The 20,299-nt window shown below is 46.7% G+C and overlaps 1 protein-coding gene across 7 annotated transcripts in view; it reads left to right on the top strand.

The window, feature by feature from the left end:
• Positions 1-19,724, top strand: part of LOC139273394 (NACHT, LRR and PYD domains-containing protein 3-like) — a 63,267-nt gene extending 43,543 nt beyond the window's left edge. For all 7 annotated transcript variants that reach the window (XM_070890257.1, XM_070890258.1, XM_070890256.1 and 4 more), the window contains 8 exons: positions 3,361-3,532; positions 3,632-3,697; positions 11,578-13,315; positions 16,205-16,291; positions 16,432-16,602; positions 16,743-16,913; positions 17,366-17,533; positions 17,675-19,724. In XM_070890257.1, coding sequence (XP_070746358.1) covers positions 3,361-3,532; positions 3,632-3,697; positions 11,578-13,315; positions 16,205-16,291; positions 16,432-16,602; positions 16,743-16,913; positions 17,366-17,533; positions 17,675-17,762 — 2,661 coding nt within the window. In that variant the 3' untranslated portion in view covers positions 17,763-19,724. The remainder of the gene's footprint in view (positions 1-3,360; positions 3,533-3,631; positions 3,698-11,577; positions 13,316-16,204; positions 16,292-16,431; positions 16,603-16,742; positions 16,914-17,365; positions 17,534-17,674) is intronic.
• Positions 19,725-20,299: the final 575 nt, after the last annotated feature.

Genomic DNA, 20,299 nt, shown 5'->3' with positions numbered 1-20,299 from the left:
CGGTCATCTATCTCTCTCATCTATCTCAGCTATCACTCGTGTGCTCGCTCATCTACCTCTCTCAGCTATCTCAGCTATCACTCGTGTGCTCGCTCATCTACCTCTCTCAGCTATCTCAGCTATCGCTCGTGTGCTCGCTCATCTATCTCTCTCATCTATCTCAGCTATCGCTCGTGTGCTCGCTCATCTACCTCTCTCAGCTATCTCAGCTATCGCTCGTGTGCTCGCTCATCTATCTCTCTCAGCTATCTCAGCTATCGCTCGTGTGCTCGCTCATCTATCTCTCTCAGCTATCTCAGCTAACTCTCGTGTGCTCGCTCATCTATCTCTCTCATCTATCTCTCTCAGCTATCTCAGCTAACTCTCGTGTGCTCGCTCATCTATCTCTCTCAGCTATCTCAGCTAACTCTCGTGCGCTCGCTCATCTATCTCTCTCAGCTATCTCAGCTAACTCTCGTGTGCTCGCTCATCTATCTCTCTCAGCTATCTCAGCTAACTCTCGTGTGCTCGCTCATCTCTCTCAGCTATCTCAGCTATCACTCGTGTGCTCGCTCATCTATCTCTCTCAGCTATCTCAGCTAACTCTCGTGTGCTCACTCATCTATCTCTCTCAGCTATCTCAGCTATCGCTCGTGTGCTCGCTCATCTATCTCTCTCAGCTATCTCAGCTATCGCTCGTGTGCTCGCTCATCTATCTCTCTCAGCTATCTCAGCTATCGCTCGTGTGCTCGCTCATCTATCTCTCTCAGCTATCTCAGCTATCACTCGTGTGCTCGCTCATCTATCTCTCTCAGCTATCTCAGCTATCACTCGTGTGCTCGCTCATCTATCTCTCTCAGCTATCGCTCATCTATCTCAGCTATCACTCGTGTGCTCGCTCATCTATCTCTCTCAGCTATCTCAGCTATCACTCGTGTGCTCGCTCATCTATCTCTCTCAGCTATCGCTCATCTATCTCAGCTACCTCAGCTATCACTCGTGTGCTCGCTCATCTATCTCTCTCAGCTATCGCTCATCTATCTCAGCTACCTCAGCTATCACTCGTGTGCTCGCTCATCTATCTCTCTCAGCTATCTCAGCTATCACTCGTGTGCTCGCTCATCTCTCTCTCTCAGCTATCACTCGTGTGCTCGCTCATCTATCTCTCTCAGCTATCTCAGCTATCACTCGTGTGCTCGCTCATCTATCTCTCTCAGCTATCTCAGCTATCACTCGTGTGCTCGCTCATCTATCTCTCTCAGCTATCTCAGCTATCACTCGTGTGCTCGCTCATCTATCTCTCTCAGCTATCTCAGCTATCGCTCGTGTGCTCGCTCATCTATCTCTCTCAGCTATCTCAGCTATCGCTCGTGTGCTCGCTCATCTATCTCTCTCAGCTATCTCAGCTATCACTCGTGTGCTCGCTCATCTATCTCTCTCAGCTATCGCTCATCTATCTCAGCTATCACTCGTGTGCTCGCTCATCTATCTCTCTCAGCTATCTCAGCTATCACTCGTGTGCTCGCTCATCTATCTCTCTCAGCTATCGCTCATCTATCTCAGCTACCTCAGCTATCACTCGTGTGCTCGCTCATCTATCTCTCTCAGCTATCGCTCATCTATCTCAGCTACCTCAGCTATCACTCGTGTGCTCGCTCATCTATCTCTCTCAGCTATCTCAGCTATCACTCGTGTGCTCGCTCATCTCTCTCTCTCAGCTATCACTCGTGTGCTCGCTCATCTATCTCTCTCAGCTATCTCAGCTATCACTCGTGTGCTCGCTCATCTATCTCTCTCAGCTATCTCAGCTATCACTCGTGTGCTCGCTCATCTATCTCTCTCAGCTATCTCAGCTATCACTCGTGTGCTCGCTCATCTATCTCTCTCAGCTATCTCAGCTATCACTCGTGTGCTCGCTCATCTATCTCTCTCAGCTATCACTCGTGTGCTCGCTCATCTATCTTTCTCATCTATCTCAGCTATCACTCGTGTGCTCGCTCATCTATCTCTCTCAGCTATCTCAGCTATCACTCGTGTGCTCGCTCATCTATCTCTCTCAGCTATCACTCGTGTGCTCGCTCATCTATCTTTCTCATCTATCACTCGTGTGCTCGCTCATCTATCTTTCTCATCTATCTCAGCTATCACTCGTGTGCTCGCTCATCTATCTCTCTCAGCTATCACTCGTGTGCTCGCTCATCTATCTCTCTCAGCTATCACTCGTGTGCTCGCTCATCTATCTATCTCAGCTATCGCTCGTGTGCTCGCTCATTATCTCTCTCAGCTATCTCAGCTATCACTCGTGTGCTCGCTCATCTATCTCTCTCAGCTATCTCAGCTATCACTCGTGTGCTCGCTCATCTATCTCTCTCAGCTATCTCAGCTATCACTCATGTTCTCGCTCATCTATCTCTCTCAGCTATCGCTCGTGTGCTCGCTCATCTATCTATCTCAGCTATCTCAGCTATCGCTCGTGTGCTCGCTCATCTATCTCTCTCAGCTATCTCATCTATCGCTCGTGTGCTCGCTCATCTCTCTCAGCTATCTCATCTATCTCAGCTATCTCATCAATCTCAGCTATCTCATCTATCTCAGCTCTCTCATCTATCTCAGCTGTCTCATCTATCTCAGCTATCACTCATGTGCTCGCTCATCTATCTCTCAGCTATCGCTCGTGTGCTCGCTCATCTATCCCAGCTATCTCATCTATCTCAGCTGTCTCATCTATCTCAGCTGTCTCATCTATCTCAGCTATCTCATCTATCTCAGCTGTCTCATCTATCTCAGCTATCACTCGTGTGCTCGCTCATCTATCTCATCTATCTCAGCTATCTCATCTATCACTCGTGTGCTCGCTTGCCTATAATCGCTCCCGGTCATCGAATGCCACCAATTTAAAATTCCCTGTTTAAATAGCTTGATGCCTTCACCTCTCTCCATCTCGGTAATCTCCTTCAGCCCCACAACCCTCCCGCAGCCCTGAATTATCTGTTCACCTAACTCTGGCCTCCTGTGCACCTTCCCTGCTTTCACCAGTTCACTGGTGGCCGAGCATTCCGCTGCGTAAGGCCCCATGTCCTGGAATTAACTGCCCAAACCTCTCCACGTTCATCTCCTCCTTAACGTTTAGCACTATCATGTAGCTTTTACTCACCCCGACTGTTTTAGTTTCATCAAATGTCTTTGCTTTGAATGACTGAAATCAAGATGTTTACAGAATATTCAGGTCAAGTTCAGAATGAATCAGGACCCGGCCCAGTGACAGCTTTTCTGTGCTCAAAACAAGTGGGAGATCCCATCACTGAGCAGATCTTTTCCATCTCATTCTCAGTGTCTGTCTTTCACTCCGCTCCTCAATATGTTCATTATTATTCTTTACAGAAAGTCACTGAGCTCGTGGAGAAGGGAAACCGGGCAGATAGTTCCAAACTTCTCCTCAATCTGGTGATGGAGAAAGGCTCTCGGGCCCGAAGGGTGATGTGGGAATCCTTTGTGAAAATGCGTCTTGGGGTACCAAAGCTAAACAAAATACTGAAAGAAATACAGGAACTTGGTACGGTAAAATCACACACGAAATTCAAATTCAAACACTGTAGATTTTACTATTCTATCACACAGATCTGATTTCATGAAAGTTAATTGATTTAAACAGGTTCTGATCCATTTGATTACATCAACATCGTACGAGGTTTATCTGAAGTACCCAGTAATCTGAAAGGTAAGTGATGACATGGAGATTTCAAACCATGTATTTCACTTCTGAGAATCAGAATGTTTGACAGTAGCCGTTAGTTTGAGATTGTCAGAATCCAGGAATCAAAAGTTCAAAGAGTGCAGTAAACAGGATTTGAGATCCTGATACACTGTGGAAACCCCATACACACCTGGCAGGATCCTGATACACTGTGAAACCCCATACACACCTGGCAGGGTCCTGATACACTGTGAAACCCCATACACACCTGGCAGGGTCCTGATACACTGTGAAACCTCATACACACCTGGCAGGATCCCGATACACTATGAAACCCCATACACACCTGGCAGGATCCTGATACACTGTGAAACCCCAGACACATCCGAAGTGATCCAGATGCACTGTATCATATACTTAACTCGCACTTGTTCCGTTCAACCAATGGCTCGGTGCTCGCTGGCCTACATTGGTTCTCGATCTGGTAAAGCCTCGATTTAAAAATTCTTATCCTTGTTTCCAAATCCTTCTATGGCCTCGCCCATCCCGATTTCTGTAACCTCCCACAGCCCCCTGAGGTCTCTCCGCTCCTCTGATTCTGGCCTCTTGGGCATCCTGGATTGTAATCGCTCCAACATTGGCAGCGTAGGCCCTAACCTCTGGAATTCCCTCTCCAAAATTCCTGCTAGCTCTATTTGTCTCTCTATTTCAGGAGCTCGATAAACCTACCACTCTGACCCATGTGTTTGGCCATCGGTTCTGATGATAATGCTGCTCTGAAGTGCCTTTGGACATTTTACCACACTAAAGGCACTTTGTAAATTCACGTAGTAGTACACTGGAGTACCACCCTAGGTACTATCAGAGGTGCCATCTTTCAGATCAGGCCCAGTCTGCCCTCTAAGCTGGACATAAAAGATCCCACGGCACTATTTTGAAGAAGAGCAGGGGAGTTCTCCCTGGTATCCTGGTCAATATTTATCCCTCAAGCATCTTCACTACAACAGATTATCTGGTCAATCGTCCATTATTTGGTGAACAGAGAGACCTGCGAGTACATGTGCACAAATTGTTGAAGGTGGCAGGGCAGGTTAAGAAAGCAGTTTAAAAAAACATATGGGATCCTGGGCATCGTGAATAGAGGTACAGGGTATAGAGTACAGTAGCGTGGAAATTATGATGAACCTTTATAAAATACTGGTTCGGCCTCAACTGGAGTATTTGTGTCCAATTCTGGGCACTGACATTGGAAGGATGTGAAGACCTTGGAGAGGATGCAGAAAAGATTTACGAGAATGGTGCCAAGGATGAGGGACTTTAGTTATGTGCATAGACCAGGGAAGCTGGGGTTGTTCTCCTCAGAACAGAAAAGGTTGAGGAGATTTGATCGAGGTGTTATTAGAATCATAGAAGTTTACAGCACGGAAGGAGGCCATTTCAGCCCATCGTGTCCGTGCCGGCCAACAAGAGGCTATCCAGCCTAATCCCACTTTCCAGCTCTAGGTCCGTAACCCTGCAGGTCACGGCACTTCAAGTGTACATCCAGGTAGTTTTAAATGTGGTGAGGGTTTCTGCCTCTACCACCCTTTGAGTGAGTTCCAGACCCCCACCACCCTCTGCGTGAAGAAATTTCCCCTCAAATCCCCTCTAAACCTTCGAACAATTACTTTAAATTTATGCCCCCTGGTTCTTGACCCCTCTGCTAAGGGAAAAATGCCCTTTCTATCCACTATATCTAGGCCCCTCATAATTTCATGCACCTAAATGAGGTCTCCCCTCAGCCTACTCTATTCCAAGGCAAACAAATCCAGCCTATCCAATCTGTCCTCATAGCTAAGATTCTCCAGTCCCGGCAACATCCTTGTAAATCTCCTCTGTACCCTCTCCAGTGCAATCACATCCTTCCTGTAATGTGGTGACCAGAACTGCACGCAGTACTCCAGCTGTGGCCGAAGTAATGTTTTATAGAGTTCAAGCATAACCCCCCTGCTCTTATATTCTGTGCCTCGGGATAAGGACAAGCATTCCATATGCCTTCTTAACCACCTTATCTACCTGGCCTGCTACCTTCAGGGATTTGTGGACATGCACTCCAAGGTCCCTTTGTTCCTCTACACTTCTCAATGTCCTAGCATTTAATGTGTATTCCCTTTCCTTGATGGCGCCCCCCAAATGCATTACCTCACACTTCTCTGGATTAATTCCATTTGCCAATGTTCTGCCCATCTGACCAGTTGATTGATATCTTCCTGCAGTCCTCATCTTTCTTCTTCATTATCAACCAGGCCGCCTATTTTAGTATCATCTGCAAACTTCTTAATCATACCCCCTAGCAGGAATGAGGTACTGAAGTTGCATGTTCAGCCATGAACTCATTGAATGGCGGTGCAGGCTAGAAGGGCCGAATGGCCTACTCCTGCACCTATTTTCTATGTTTCTATGTTTCTATATTCAAGTCTAGATCATTGATGTATATCACAAAAAGCAAAGGCCCCAGTACTGAGCCCTGCGGAACCCCACTGGAAACATCCTTTCAATCACAAAAACACCCATCAGCCATTACCCTTTGCGTCCTGCCTCTGAGCCAATTTTGGATCCAACTTGAAACTTTGCCCTGGATCCCATGGGCTTTTACTTTTGAGACCAGTCTGCCACGTGGGACCTTATCGAAAGCTTTGCTAAAATCCGTATACACTACATCATACGCACTGCCCTCATCGACCCTCCTGGTTAGCTCCCTCGAAAAATTCAATCGAGTTAGTCAGACACGACTTTCCCTTAACAAATCAGTGCTGACTGTCCCTGATTAATCCGTGTCTTAATGCAGATTTTTCCTGTCCTTCAGGATTTTTTTCCAATAATTTACCCATAGCTGAGGTTAGGCTGACAGGCCTGTAATTACTCGGTCTATCCCTTTCTCCCTTCTTAAACACAGGTACCACATTCGCCGACCTCCAGTCCTCTGGCACCATACCTGAAGCCAGATAGGATTGGAAAATGATGGTTAAAGCCTCTGCTAGTTCCTCTTTCGCTTCGCTTAACAGCCTGGGATACATTTCATCCGGGCCTGGGGACGTAGCCACTTTCAAAGCTGCTAAACCCTTTAAAACCTCCTCTCTCACTGTTTATTTCATCTAATATTTCACACTCCTCCTCCTCGATAGCAGTGTCTGCATCGCCCCTCTCTTTTGTGAAAACAGGCGCAAAGTATTCATTAAGAACCATACCCACATCTTCCGCCTTCACGCACACATTACCCTCATGGTCTCTAATAGGCCCTACCCTTACTTTAGTTATCCTCTTGTTCTTAATATATTTATAAAACATCTTTGGGCTTTCCTTGATTTTACTTGCCAAGAATTTTTCATGCTCTCTGATTGCTTTCCTAATATCCATTTTGATCTGGCCCCTGGACTTTCTACTCAAGAGATTCTGCAATATTTAGCACTCGGTATCTGTTATAAGCTTCCCTTTTTTTCTTCATCCTACTCTGTGTGTCTCGAAACAGCCAGGGGGCTCTAGATTTGTTAGTCCCACCCTTTTTCTTTAAGGGTACATATTTGGCCTGAACCCTGTGGATCTCCTCCGCGAATGTCTCCCACTGCTCGGATGAGGGGTCTAAACACAGTAGAGAGAAACTGTTCCCATTGGCAAAAGGGTCGCGAACCAGAGGACACAGACTTAAGGTGATCCGAAAAAGGCAACATCAGGAAAATCTTTTTTACGCAACGAGTGGTTAGGATTTGGAATGCAATGCCTGAAAGAGTAGTAGAGGTCAACTCAATCGTAGCATTCAAAAGGGAATTGGTTAAGAACCTGAAAGAAAAAAAAAATTGCAGGGCCAAGAGGAAGTGGATAATCAAGGGGCTACAGGGAGGGAGGAACTTAATACAAGCACTACCACTCAAGAAGTAATACTCGGTAAAATAATGGGACTAAAAGCAGACAAGTCTCCTGGACCTGATGGCTTACATCCAAGGGTCTTAAAAGAAGTGGCTGCAGAGATAGTGGATGCATTAGTTGTAATCTACCAAAATTCCCTGGATTCTGGGGCGGTCCCAACAGATTGGGAAACCGCAAATGTAACGCCCCTAGTTAAAAAAAGGAGGCAGACAAAAAGCAGGAAACTATAGACCAGTTAGCCTAACATCTGGCATTGGGAAAATGCTGGAGTCCATTATTAAGGAAGCAGTAGCAGGACATTTGGAAAAGCATAATTCAATCAAACAAAGTCAGCATGGTTTTATGAAAGGGAAATCATGTTTGACAAATTTGCTGCCGTTCTTTGAGGATGTAACAAGCAGGGTGGATAAGGGGGAACCAGTGGATGTGGTGTATTTGGATTTCCAGAAGGCATTCGATAAGGTGCCACATAAAAGGTTACTGCACAAGATAAAAGTTCATGGGGTGGGGGGTAATATATTAACATGGATAGAGGATTGGCTAACTAACAGAAAACAGTGGCGGGATAAATGGGTCATTTTCCGATTGGCAAACAGTAACTAGTGGGGTGCTCTAGGGATCAGTGCTGGGGCCTCAACTATTGACAATCTATATTAATGACTTGGATGAAGGGACCGAGTGCAATGTAGCCAAGTTTACTGATGATACAAAGATGAGTGGGAAAACAAATTGTGAGGAGCACACACAAAATCTGCAGAGGGATATCAACAGGCTAAGTGAGTGGGCAAAAAATTGGCAGATGGGAGTATACTGTGGGAAAATGCAAGGTTATCTACTTTGGCAGAGAATATAGAAACACAAATTGTAATTTAAATGGAGAAAAATTGCAAAGTACTGCAGTACAGAGGGACCTGGGGATACTTGTGCATGGAACACAAAAAGTTAGTATGCAGATACAGCAAGTAATCAGGAGGCGATCGGAATGTTGGCCTTTATTGCAAGAGGGATAGAGTATAAAAGTAGGTAAGTCCTGCTCCAACTGTACAGGGTATTGGTGAGGCCACACCTAGAGTACTGCATACAGTTTGGTCTCCGTATTTAAGGAATAATATACTTGCATTGGAGGCTGATCAGAGAAGGTTCACTCCCTCATCTGGAGATGAGGGGTTGACTTATGAAGATAGGTTGAGTAGGTTGGGCCTATACACATTGGCGTTCAGAAGAATGAGAGGTGATCGTATCGAAACATAGGATAATGAGGGGGCTAGACAAGGTGGATGCAGGGAGAATATTTCCACTCATAGGGGAAACTAACAATAGGGGACATTATCTCAGAATAAGGGGCTGCTCATTTAAAACAGATGAGGAGGAATTTTTTCTCAGGGTTGTAAATCTGTGGAATTCTCTGCCCCAGAGAGCTGTGGAGGCTGGGTCATTGAATATATTTAAGAGGGAGATAGACATATTTTTGAGTGATAAGGGAGTAAAGGGTTATGGGCAGAGGGCAGGGAAGTGGAGCTGAGTCCATGATCGGATCAATCATGGTCTTATTAAATGGCGGAGCAGGCTCGAGGGGCCAAATGGCCGACGACGCCTATTTCTTATGTTCTTATGAAAGGGCGGGGGTGTGGGACTAGCTGAAGTGCTCTTGCAGAGAGCCGGCACGGGCCTAATGGCCTCCTTTCCTGTAGCCATTTTATGTTATCACATTGGACTGTGTGAGAGCTTGATGTGCGCAAATTGGCCGCCGAGTTTCCTACATTGCATCAGTGAGTACATTTTGAAAAATACTTCATTGGCTGTAAAGCGCTTTGGGACGCTGGTGGTTGTGAAAGCGTGCTATACAACAACAACATTGTATTTATATAGCACCTTTAACGTAGTAAAACGCCCCAAGGCGCTTCACAGGAGTGTTATAACACGCGACAATTGACACCGAGCCACACAAGGAGAAATTAGGGCAGATTACCAAAAACTTGCTCAAAGAGGTTAAGGAACGTGTTAAAGAAGGATAGAGAGGGTTAGGCAGGGATTCCCAGAGCTTATGGCCGAGGCAAAAGAAGGCATGGCCACCAATGGTTGAGTGATTATAATCCAGGATGCTCAAGAGGGCAGAATTGGAGGACGTAGATATCCCATGGGGTTAAGAACATAAGAATTCGGAACAGGAGTAGGCCATCTAGCTCCTCGAGCCTGCTCGAGGGTTGCGGGTCTGGGGGAGATTACAGAGATGGAGGGATTTAAAAACAAGCAAGAGAATTTTCAAATTGAGGCATTGCTTAACTGGGGCCAGTATAGGTCAGCAAGCACAGGGGTTATGGGTGAACGGGACTTGGTGCGAGTTAGGACATGGGCGGCCGAGTTTTGGATGATCACGTGGTGTAGATCATGGGAGGTCAGCCAGGAGTGCGTTGGAATAGTCAAGTCAAGAGATAACAAAGGCATGGATGAGTATTTCAACAGCAGGTGACCTGAGGCAGGGGCAGAGTCGAGCGATGTTACAGAGGTGGGACGGTCTTACTCATGCTGCAGATATGCGGTCGTAAGCTCATTTCAGGGTCAAATATGTTTGGGAGCGTTTTGGAGTCAGTGGCTATGGAACGGGCATTTGTGGCGGGGACCGAAACAATAGCTTCGGTCTTCCTAATAGTTAATTGGAGAAAATTTCTGCTCCTCCAGAACTGGATGTCGGACAAGCAGTCTGACAATTTAGAGGCCGTGGAGGGATCGAGAGAAGTGGTGGTGAGGTAGAGCTGGGTGTCGTCAGCGTACCTGTGGAAACTGACGCTGTGTTTTCTGAAGATGTTGCCAAGGGGCAGCGTGTAGATGAGAAATAGGAGGGGGGCCAAAGATAGATACCCAGAGGTAACGGTGCGGGGGTGGGAAGAGAAGCCGTTGCAGGTGATTCTCTGGCTACGATTAGCTAGAGAAGAATGGAACCAGGCGAGTGCAGTCCCACCCAGCTGGATGACAGCGGAGCAGCCTTGGAGGACGATGGAGTGGTCAACCGTGTCCAAGGCTGCAGATAAGTCAAGGAAGATGTGGGGGGATAGTTTACCTTTGTCACAGTGACATAGGATGAAATTTGTGATTTTGGGAGCCGGTTCAGGTGGGAACCTGATTGGAGGGATTCAAACATGGAATTGTGGGAAAGATGGGCTCGGATTTGGGTGGCAACAACACATTCAAGGACTTTGGAGAGGAAAGGGAGGTTGGAGATGGGGCGATAGTTGGCAAGGACAGAGGTCCTTCTGCAAGCCTTTCTTTTTTATGTGTGAAACAACCAAAAAACAGTTTGCATTTTTCTGAAACATAGGAGAATGTTTTGGCGCAGGAAAAGGTCAATTGGCCCAAATAAGCCTCGTCTGTTGGAGGTAAACAAGTCAATTGTCTCTTAACATCATTACACAGTCCCTGGGAACTGGTCACCCCGCTCTATTACCCTTTGGTGGAAAAAAATCATCCTGCCCTCCCTCATTATTCCTAACTCCTGTCTATGCAACCTGTCCCTCTGCCAGTGCACACAATACCCCAGATCTCCAGGGGTCTGACACAAGAACAGTAGGTCTCCTGACCATTCACAGTATATCCCTCTCCCACTGATATCCAACACCCTATTTCTCATTTCTACAGAAGGCAAGTGCTAATGATGGTTTCAAAGATTGATCCACTAGAACGTCTACCGTCATTTAACCAGAATCGTGTGTGGATTTGTAATGGGATGTCTATAGTACCGGCCGGATAGTATTAACGATCAGAGGGAAAATATCATCTTGATAGAAATTGCCATGTTCAATAAATACTAAAATGAAGTGAGGATTTGAAACTTTTCTCAGCCATTTTTCACTTTCAAGTGAGGTTTCCATCAACTGACTTTTAACTACTACACGCAGCTCTGTGGAAGCTGGAAATTAAATATTGCAATAGTAAAGTGGTATTGAGATTATTTTTATGTCCGTATAACTAACATTAAAACTACTTTCTGTCTGCTCTAATTCAAGATGTTCAACAGAAGCACAAGGAAACACTCCGGGTACAAACTGAAACACTGAGAGTGAACACTATCCTAATAAGGGAGAAGGTTAAGGATTTCCAGCTGGTTGATCGATTCGCTGAGCTAACGGTTATTTCTACTGTTCGAGATCGGACACTTGTAGAACATGAACTGCTGGTAAGAGGCCGAGACCATGAAGAGTGGACAAAGGAACATCTCCGGAGAGAATTGGAAACAATCCAAACTGATCAATTGTTCCAGAGCAGCTTTTCACGGAGAAAATTTAATTGTGGGAGTTCAGCAGCAGTGAGCGGGGTCCCGGGGATTGGAAAAACAACACTGGTACAAAAGATTGTTTATGACTGGGCCACTGGGAAAATATACCCACACTTCCAATTTGTTTTCAGTTTTAAATTCCGGGATTTGAACGCCATTAATTGTAGAATAAACCTGAGGAATCTGATACTGGATCAGTATCCTTACTTTGGGAATATTCTGAGAGAACTCTGGCAGAACCCAGAGGGATTGCTGTTTATATTCGATGGTTTGGATGAATTCAAGGACAGGATCGATTTTGCTGACAATCGGAGAAATACACAACCTCAGCACCGGTGCACAGATCCCGAAGACTGGTGTGAAGTGTCTGACATTGTGTACAATTTAATGCAGCACAAGCTGCTCCCAGGATGTTCAGTGCTAGTGACCAGTCGCCCCACTGCATTACATTTATTGGAAAAGGCTGAGATCAGTGTCTGGGCTGAAATCTTGGGATTTGTTGGTGAAGAACGGAAGGAATATTTCAACAAGTTTTTTGAAGATCAGACAGTGGCAGCCGCTATTTTCAAACACGTGAAGGAGAACGAGATCCTGTACACCATGTGTTACAACCCTTCCTACTGCTGGATCCTCGGTCTGGCACTGGGTCCCTTCTTTACACAGACAGACAGGAGACATCAGCGAGTTCCCAAGACCATCACCCAACTATATTCCTATTATATTTACAACATTTTGAAAAACCATGGCCGAGAGATCGAAAGCCCCCGTGATGTGTTGCTGAAGCTCGGTGAGATGGCCTTCACAGGCGTCTCGGAGAAACACATTGTGTTTAGGAATGGAGATTTGATCAAGTACAATCTGCAGCCTTCCCAGTTCCTGTCTGGGTTCATGATGGAACTTTTGGAGAGAGATGATTCTGCCCAGAGCGTGGTGTACACATTCCCGCACCTCACCATCCAAGAGTTTGTAGCCGCACTTGCACAATTCCTGACTCCAGATCCCGGGGACATCCTGAAACTCCTCCGTGAAGCCCACAATAAGGAAGATGGGCGATTTGAGATATTTCTCCGGTTTGTTGCTGGTCTCTCCTCCCCTCATGCAGCTGGACCCCTGGAGGAGTTTCTGGGTAAATTTCTTCATCAAACCACCTGCCGAGTGATTGACTGGGTGAAGGAGAAGGTTGAAGGTCAGATTGGGAACACAGAGAGTGAAACCGGTAAAAGGGACCTACTGAACACATTCCACTACCTGTTTGAGTCTCACAATAAAGCACTGGCTCGGGCCACAGTGGGATCTGTGGAAACACTTCCATTTCGTGGATTGACACTGACTCCGATTGACTGTGTGGTCCTGTCTCATGTCATTGGACTCTGTGATACTGTAAAACACCTCGATCTATGGAGCTGCAACATTCAGTGTGAAGGACTCCAGCGGCTGGGGCCCATACTGCACAAATGCCAGGTGTTGAGGTAACTATTTATTTCTCTCTAACTGTTGGGTGAATTGTGGAACAGTCACAGATTGTGTCATTGGTCTGCAATGAAGGGAAACAAACAGTTCAGTTAATCCAGAGAGAAGCAGATTTAGCGCAAGTGTGACCAATAATAAGAGGATTAGTTAGTAATATCCCAAGGACTGGAGAATCTAGAACGGATCCTTGTGAGCACGGATCAGCAAATAAGAGTTTACTGAAAGACCTGACATGCAGCGGGGGTGGGGCGACAATTCAGGTGGTCATGACCTTGCTAACAAAGGATTAACAACTATTTTCAGCTCGCCTTCAGAGTTTACCAGATTGCCCTGCTGAACCTGAGGACACTGCTCGGGGATCACACCAGGTCAGCAGGGATTTGAATGGCCATGGAATCATCTCGTGACTTGACAGTTGGAACTGTGCTAGAAAAGCTCCTATCCAAGCACAGTGGCTGATGCTTGCTGCATTTGGCAGACAGAATGAGCTTGGTGCAGGTGGCAAGTGTTTGAGCACATCCTCCAGTCAGTGTCGCCTCATTGGAACAACCTCTCTCTCCATTGGCAGATCACTTCTGCCGTCGATTACATCACAGTGGGGTACGGCGTACACTGTCTCACCTTGGTCCTCAGAATCTGACCATGATCAGCCCCAACACCAGCAGCATCAGTCACACCAGCAGCACCAATCTCCAACCACAGTAATCTCCTCCGCAATCACTTGATGCTGCACAGCAGAGAAGGCATCAGCGCCCGACCACATTGCTGCCAGGGATGGCCTCCCCGTGGCCAGATTTACTTCACTTGATGCTGTACACCCTGGCTGTCACATGATACGCCAGGTTGGCACCACCCAACGCCAAGATGATAAAGCATCCCTACACAGCTCAAGCCATTTCTTTCACACTCCTCAGCATTATGTCTCACCTTTCACTTGCAACTCAGTAAGCCACTTCCAAACGTGCGCACAGATCTGTCCATGAAAGGACAAGATTGAAAACAAAGATTTCAATGTTGGATAGCCCATTTACAGAAACTTCACATGAACATTGCCTAAAATACACACGTGCCTACCCTTATGTGTTGGTTGGTTAGTAGATAAGGGGTAAGCCATTTAGGACCAAGCTGAGGAGAAACTTCTTCACCCAGAGAGTGGTCAACCTGTGGAATTCTCTACCACAGAAAGTTGTTGAGGCCAATTCACTAAATATATTCAAAAAGGAGTTAGATGTAGTCCTTACTACGAGGGTGGAATCAAGGGGTATGGCGAGAAAGCAGGAATGGGGTACTGAAGTTACATGTTCAGCCATGAACTTATTGAATGGCGGTGTAGGCTCGAAGAGCCGAATGGCCTACTCCTGCACCTATTTGTTATGTTTCTATGTATGATTGGACAAGGATGAGGCTTAGTTTAAGCTGGGGATGTGATACTGTAGTTAGAGAGTGATGGGTGGAGGTGCAAGGTAAATTGATGTGGGAAAGGATGTGCAGTAGAGTAGGGAAGGCAGAGTGATGGGGATGTGATGAGTGGCACAGCAGGATGAGCTTGAGTGTGGTCTTGCAGTAACGCTTCGTGATCTAGTGAGATAATTGAAAGGTTCGCAGCCTGGTCTTCCCGACGACATCCCTGCTTGTGCCCTCGAGTAATGTGCAACCAAACTGCGTTGGCCGGCTGGAGGGGGCTTGACAAGGTGGATGCAGAGAGGATGTTTCCACTGATGGGGGAGATTAGAACTAGAGGGCACGATCTTAGAATAAGGGGCCGCCCATTTAAAACAGAGATGAGGAGGAATTTCTTCTGAGGGTTGTAAATCTGTGGACTTCGCTGCCTCAGAGAGCTGTGGAAGCTGGGACATTGAATACATTTAAGACAGAGATAGACAGTTTCTTGTTGGAGTTCAGAAGGATGAGGGGGTGATCTTATAGAAACATTTAAAATAATGAAAGGGATAGACAAGATAAGAGGCAGAGAGGTTGTTTCCACTGGTCGGGGAGACTAGAACTAGGGGGCACAGCCTCAAAATACGGGTGAGCCAATTTAAAACTGAGCTGAGAAGGAATTTCTTCTCCCAGAGGGTTGTGAATCTGTGGAATTCTCTGCCCAAGGAAGCAGTTGAGGCTAGCTCATTGAATGTATTCAAATCACAGATAGATAGATTTTTAACCAATAATGGAATTAAGGGTTATGGGGAGCGGGCGGGTAAGTGGAGCTGAGTCCACGGCCAGTACAGCCATGATCTTGTTGAATGGTGGAGCAGGCTCGAGGGGCTAGATGGCCTACTCCTGTTCCTAATTCTTATGTTTTTATGTATGTTCTTAAACGATAAGGGGTTATGGGGAACGGGCGGGGACGTGGAGCTGAGTCTATGATCAGATCAGCCATGATCTTATTGAATGGCGGAGTAGGCTCAAGGGGCCGTATGGCCTACTCCTGTTATGTTCTTATGGAGAGGTTCCTTGTGCTGATCAGAAAGGAAGAGAACATCCCTGCTTGCGGTGAACGATGGTAGAGCCTGTGTGCAGCTGTGCACCTCTGTGCCATGCTTGTCAGTGTTTGCAGCAGCTCAATACGGTACAACACTGACAGCATCACTGTCAATCAATCTGCTCATAGTCCCTTTAAGGAAACCGGCTGATGATGCGTCATCAAGAGACATCATCGGGGCCGCTTCCTCTCATTGGCCGGGAACTGCACTAGGCAGGGCTTAACAACTCCAATCAGTGGAGAGTTTCACAGAGCGGGCTGGAGCCGGCACTGAGATCTGGACCCGGCTCCAGGTTATTAATTTCCTGACCTACTTTCAGTGATTGCTGTTAAATCCGAGAGAGAAAATATATCCAATCCGGGGTTTGACTCAGTTTGTTTCTCACTCTCTGTTTGTGTTTAGACTGAGCGGTAATAAATTTGGCGATTCAGGAGTGAAATTGCTGTCTGCGGCTCTGAGGAACCCGGACTGTAAAATACAGGAACTGGAGTAAGTACCAGTCTGCGTGAGATTGTGTTTATAATAACTGGATGTCTGCCACTGCACATTAATATTCGTATCGGTAACAGTGTTATTAATAAACACAGCGGGGATTTACTGATTCCTGTTATTTCTCTCTCTGAACCCAGGCTGTTTGATGTGGGTCTCACACATTCTTGTACCAGAGATCTCGCCTCCACTCTCGGTACAAACCGCTCACTGACCGTTCTGAACTTGGGTAGTAATGAACTGGGAGATTCAGGAGTGATGCTACTGTCTGCAGCTCTGAGGAACCCAGGCTGTAAAATACAGAAACTGCGGTAAGTATCAGACTGTGTGAGATTGTGTTTATAATAACCGGATGTCTGACACTGTGCGTTATTATTGGTATCGGTAATAGTGTTACTAATAAACATTGCAGATTCACTCTGATTCCCGTTATTTCTCTCTCTGATCCCAGGCTGAATGCTGTCGGTCTCACAGATTCTTGTGCCGAGGATCTCTCCTCCGCTCTCAGTACAAATCGCTCACTGACGGTTCTGGACCTGAGCCACAATAAACTGGGAGATTCAGGAGTGAAATTACTGTCTACGGCCCTGAGGAACCCGGACTGTAAAATACAGGAACTGGAGTAAGTATCAGACTGTGTAAGATTGTGTTTATAAAAACTGGATGTCTAACACTGTACATTATTATTTGTATCAGTAATAGTGTTATTAATAAACACTATTATTATTAGTATCCATCATCTCTTCTTCTTAGACAGTCCCCCAGAGTCGATGATGACTTGCTTCCACACTAAAATGAGTTCTAAGGTGACTGATGAGACCAATGCGGGATCTACAGTCTCTGTCACGTGGGGCAGCTGGTGGTTGGAGGGATGGCTCGTGGGGTGCTTGATTTGTCGTACACTCCTTCCGCTGCTTGTACTTGGCTTCCGCGTGCTCCCGACAAAGAGACTCGGAGTGTTCGGTGCCTTCTCGGATGCTTCTCCTCATCAGAAGCATCCAAGAATCAGTTATCGTGCTATTAATAAACCCTGGGGATTTACTCTGATTCCTGCTATTTCTCTCTCATCCGCAGGCTGGGTGAGGGCGAGCTCTCAGATTCTTGTGTCGAGGATCTCGTCTCCGCTCTTAGTACAAACCACTCGCTGACGGTCCTGGGCCTGGGATCAAACTCCTTTACAGACCAATCTGTCCTCCCTCTCTGCCGCCTCATACTGAGCTGCAGGAGTCTGGAGCGGATCCGGTTTGTATTTGTGTTCATGTTTAATGTAATAAATAGAATGTATTTGGGATTCTGGGTAATATTTCTGATAGTGAAATATTAACCCAAGTTTGGCTGTTATTTGGCTGTTGTTCAACCTGTTTAACGTTTAATCTGTTTCAGGCTGGGTGGGAACCAGTTCAGTCCAACTGAAATGAGACACCTGGAGTCACTGCGGGAATCCAGACCCCGACTGAGTGTGACCGTGTGAACACTTCAACTGATGAACATTACGGGTCTCACTATATGACCATTTTGGGCCGATTCTCTGCCCCTCCCCTTTAACCCCCCGCCCTCCAGGATTAAATCCAAATGGTCTTTGAAGGGTTTCCCGCTCGAGCGGAGTGCGCGTCATCTCCCATTGTGAGGTCAGAGGCCGAGCCACAGGGTCACGTGACTCAGCCACCCCGCCCCACAGTGCTGCTTCTGCAGGATATCCAGGGCTGAATGTTCCCCAATGGGGCACTGGGAAAATACACAGACAGGAAGGGCCCAGGGTGGGGCTCAGTCTGGGCCGCAGTGCGACACTGACAATTGTACTCAGTATTCCTGGGTGTCTCTCCCAGTGAGGAGTCAGACTCTGTAACAAGTGTCCCTGTGTACAGTGTCTCTCCCAGTGAGGAGTCAGACTCTGTAACCAGTGTCCCTGTGTACAGTGTGTGTCTCTCCCAGTGAGGAGTCAGACTCTGTAACAAGTGTCCCTGTGTACAGTGTGTCTCTCCCAGTGAGGAGACAGACTCTGTAACAAGTGTCCCTGTGTACAGTGTGTGTATCTCCCAGTGAGGAGACAGACTCTGTAACAAGTGTCCCTGTGTATAGTGTGTGTCTCTCCCAGTGAGGAGACAGACTCTGTAACAAGTGTCCCTGTGTACAGTGTGTGTCTCTCCCAGTGAGGAGTCAGACTCTGTAACCAGTGTCCCTGTGTACAGTGTGTGTCTCTCCCAGTGAGGAGTCAGACTCTGTAACAAGTGTCCCTGTGTACAGTGTCTCTCCCAGTGAGGAGTCAGACTCTGTAACCAGTGTCCCTGTGTACAGTGTGTGTCTCTCCCAGTGAGGAGTCAGACTCTGTAACAAGTGTCCCTGTGTACAGTGTGTCTCTCCCAGTGAGGAGACAGACTCTGTAACAAGTGTCCCTGTGTACAGTGTGTGTCTCTCCCAGTGAGGAGACAGACTCTGTAACAAGTGTCCCTGTGTACAGTGTGTCTCTCTCAGTGAGGAGACAGACTCTGTAACAAGCGTCCCGTATACAGTGTGTCTCTCTCCCAGTGAGGAGACAGACTTTGTAACAAGTGTCCCTGTGTATAGTGTGTGTCTCTCCCAGTGAGCAGTCAGACTCTGTAACAAGTGTCCCTGTGTATAGTGTGTGTCTCCCAGTGAGGAGTCAGACTGTGTAACAAGTGTCCCTGTGTGCAGTGTATCTCTCCCAGTGAGGAGTCAGACCCTGTAACAAGTGTCCCTGTGTACAGTGTGTATCTCTCCCTGTGAGGAGACAGACTCTGTAACAAGTATCCCTGTGTACAGTGTGTCTCTCCCAGTGAGGAGACAGACTCTGTAACAAGTGTCCCTGTGTACAGTGTGTGTCTCCCAGTGAGGAGTCAGACTCTGTAACAAGTGTCCCTGTGTACAGTGTGTATCTCTCCCTGTGAGGAGACAGACTCTGTAACAAGTATCCCTGTGTACAGTGTGTGTCTCCCAGTGAGGAGACAGACTCTGTAACAAGTGTCCCTGTGTACAGTGTGTGTCTCTCCCAGTGAGGAGTCAGACTCTGTAACAAGTGTCCCTGTGTACAGCATGTATCTCCCAGTGAGGAGTCAGCCTCTAACAATTATTCCTACAACCCTCCGAGATCTCTCCACTCCTCTGACCTATTGCGCATCCTAGATTTTCATCGCTCCACTGTTGAACCCATGTCTTCAGCAGCCAAGGTCCTAAACTCTGGAATTCCCTCCCTAAATCTCTTTGCAGATCGACCTCTCTCCTCCTCCTTCAAAAGCTTCTTAAAACCGACTTTTCACTGAGCTTTTGGTCATCCATCCTGACATCTCTTTATGTGGCTCAGTGTCACATTGTTCTGATAATTGCCTTGTGACGTTTCATCACATTAAAGTCGCAATATAAATGCTAGTTATTGTAGTCCCTGTGTTGTGTGAATAAAACTCCACCGCTTCCTGCAGCACGCGCCTGGTCTCCTCGTTATTTTCATTGTTTGAATATAACTTGAGGAAGGACATTCTTGCTATTAAGGGAGTGCAGCGAAGGTTCACCAGACTGATTCCCGGGATGGCGGGACTGACATATCAAGAAAGACTGGATCAACTGGGCTTGTATTCACTGGAGTTCAGAAGAATGAGAGGGGATCTCATAGAAACGTTTAAAATTCTGACGGGTTTAGACAGGTTAGATGCAGGAAGAATGTTCCCAATGTTGGGAAAGTCCAGAACCAGGGGTCACAGTCTAAGAATAAGGGGTAAGCCATTTAGGACCGAGATGAGGAGAAACTTCTTCACCCAGAGAGTGGTGAACCTGTGGAATTCTCTACCACAGAAAGTAGTTGAGGCCAGTTCACTAAATATATTCAAAAAGGAGTTAGATGCAGTCCTGACTACTAGGTGGATCAAGGGGTATGGCGAGAAAGCAGGAATTGCCATGAACTCATTGAATGGCGGTGCAGGCTCGAAGGGCCAAATGGCCTACTACTGCTCCTGTCTTCCACGTTTCTATGTTTCTATATCAAATAAAGGTTCCTCA

The sequence above is a fragment of the Pristiophorus japonicus genome, chromosome 9, assembly GCF_044704955.1.
Source record: "Pristiophorus japonicus isolate sPriJap1 chromosome 9, sPriJap1.hap1, whole genome shotgun sequence".
Taxonomy (NCBI): Eukaryota; Metazoa; Chordata; class Chondrichthyes; family Pristiophoridae; genus Pristiophorus; species Pristiophorus japonicus.
The sequence above is the reverse complement of the archived record's forward strand: the minus strand, read 5'-3'. Positions and strand labels throughout refer to the sequence as shown.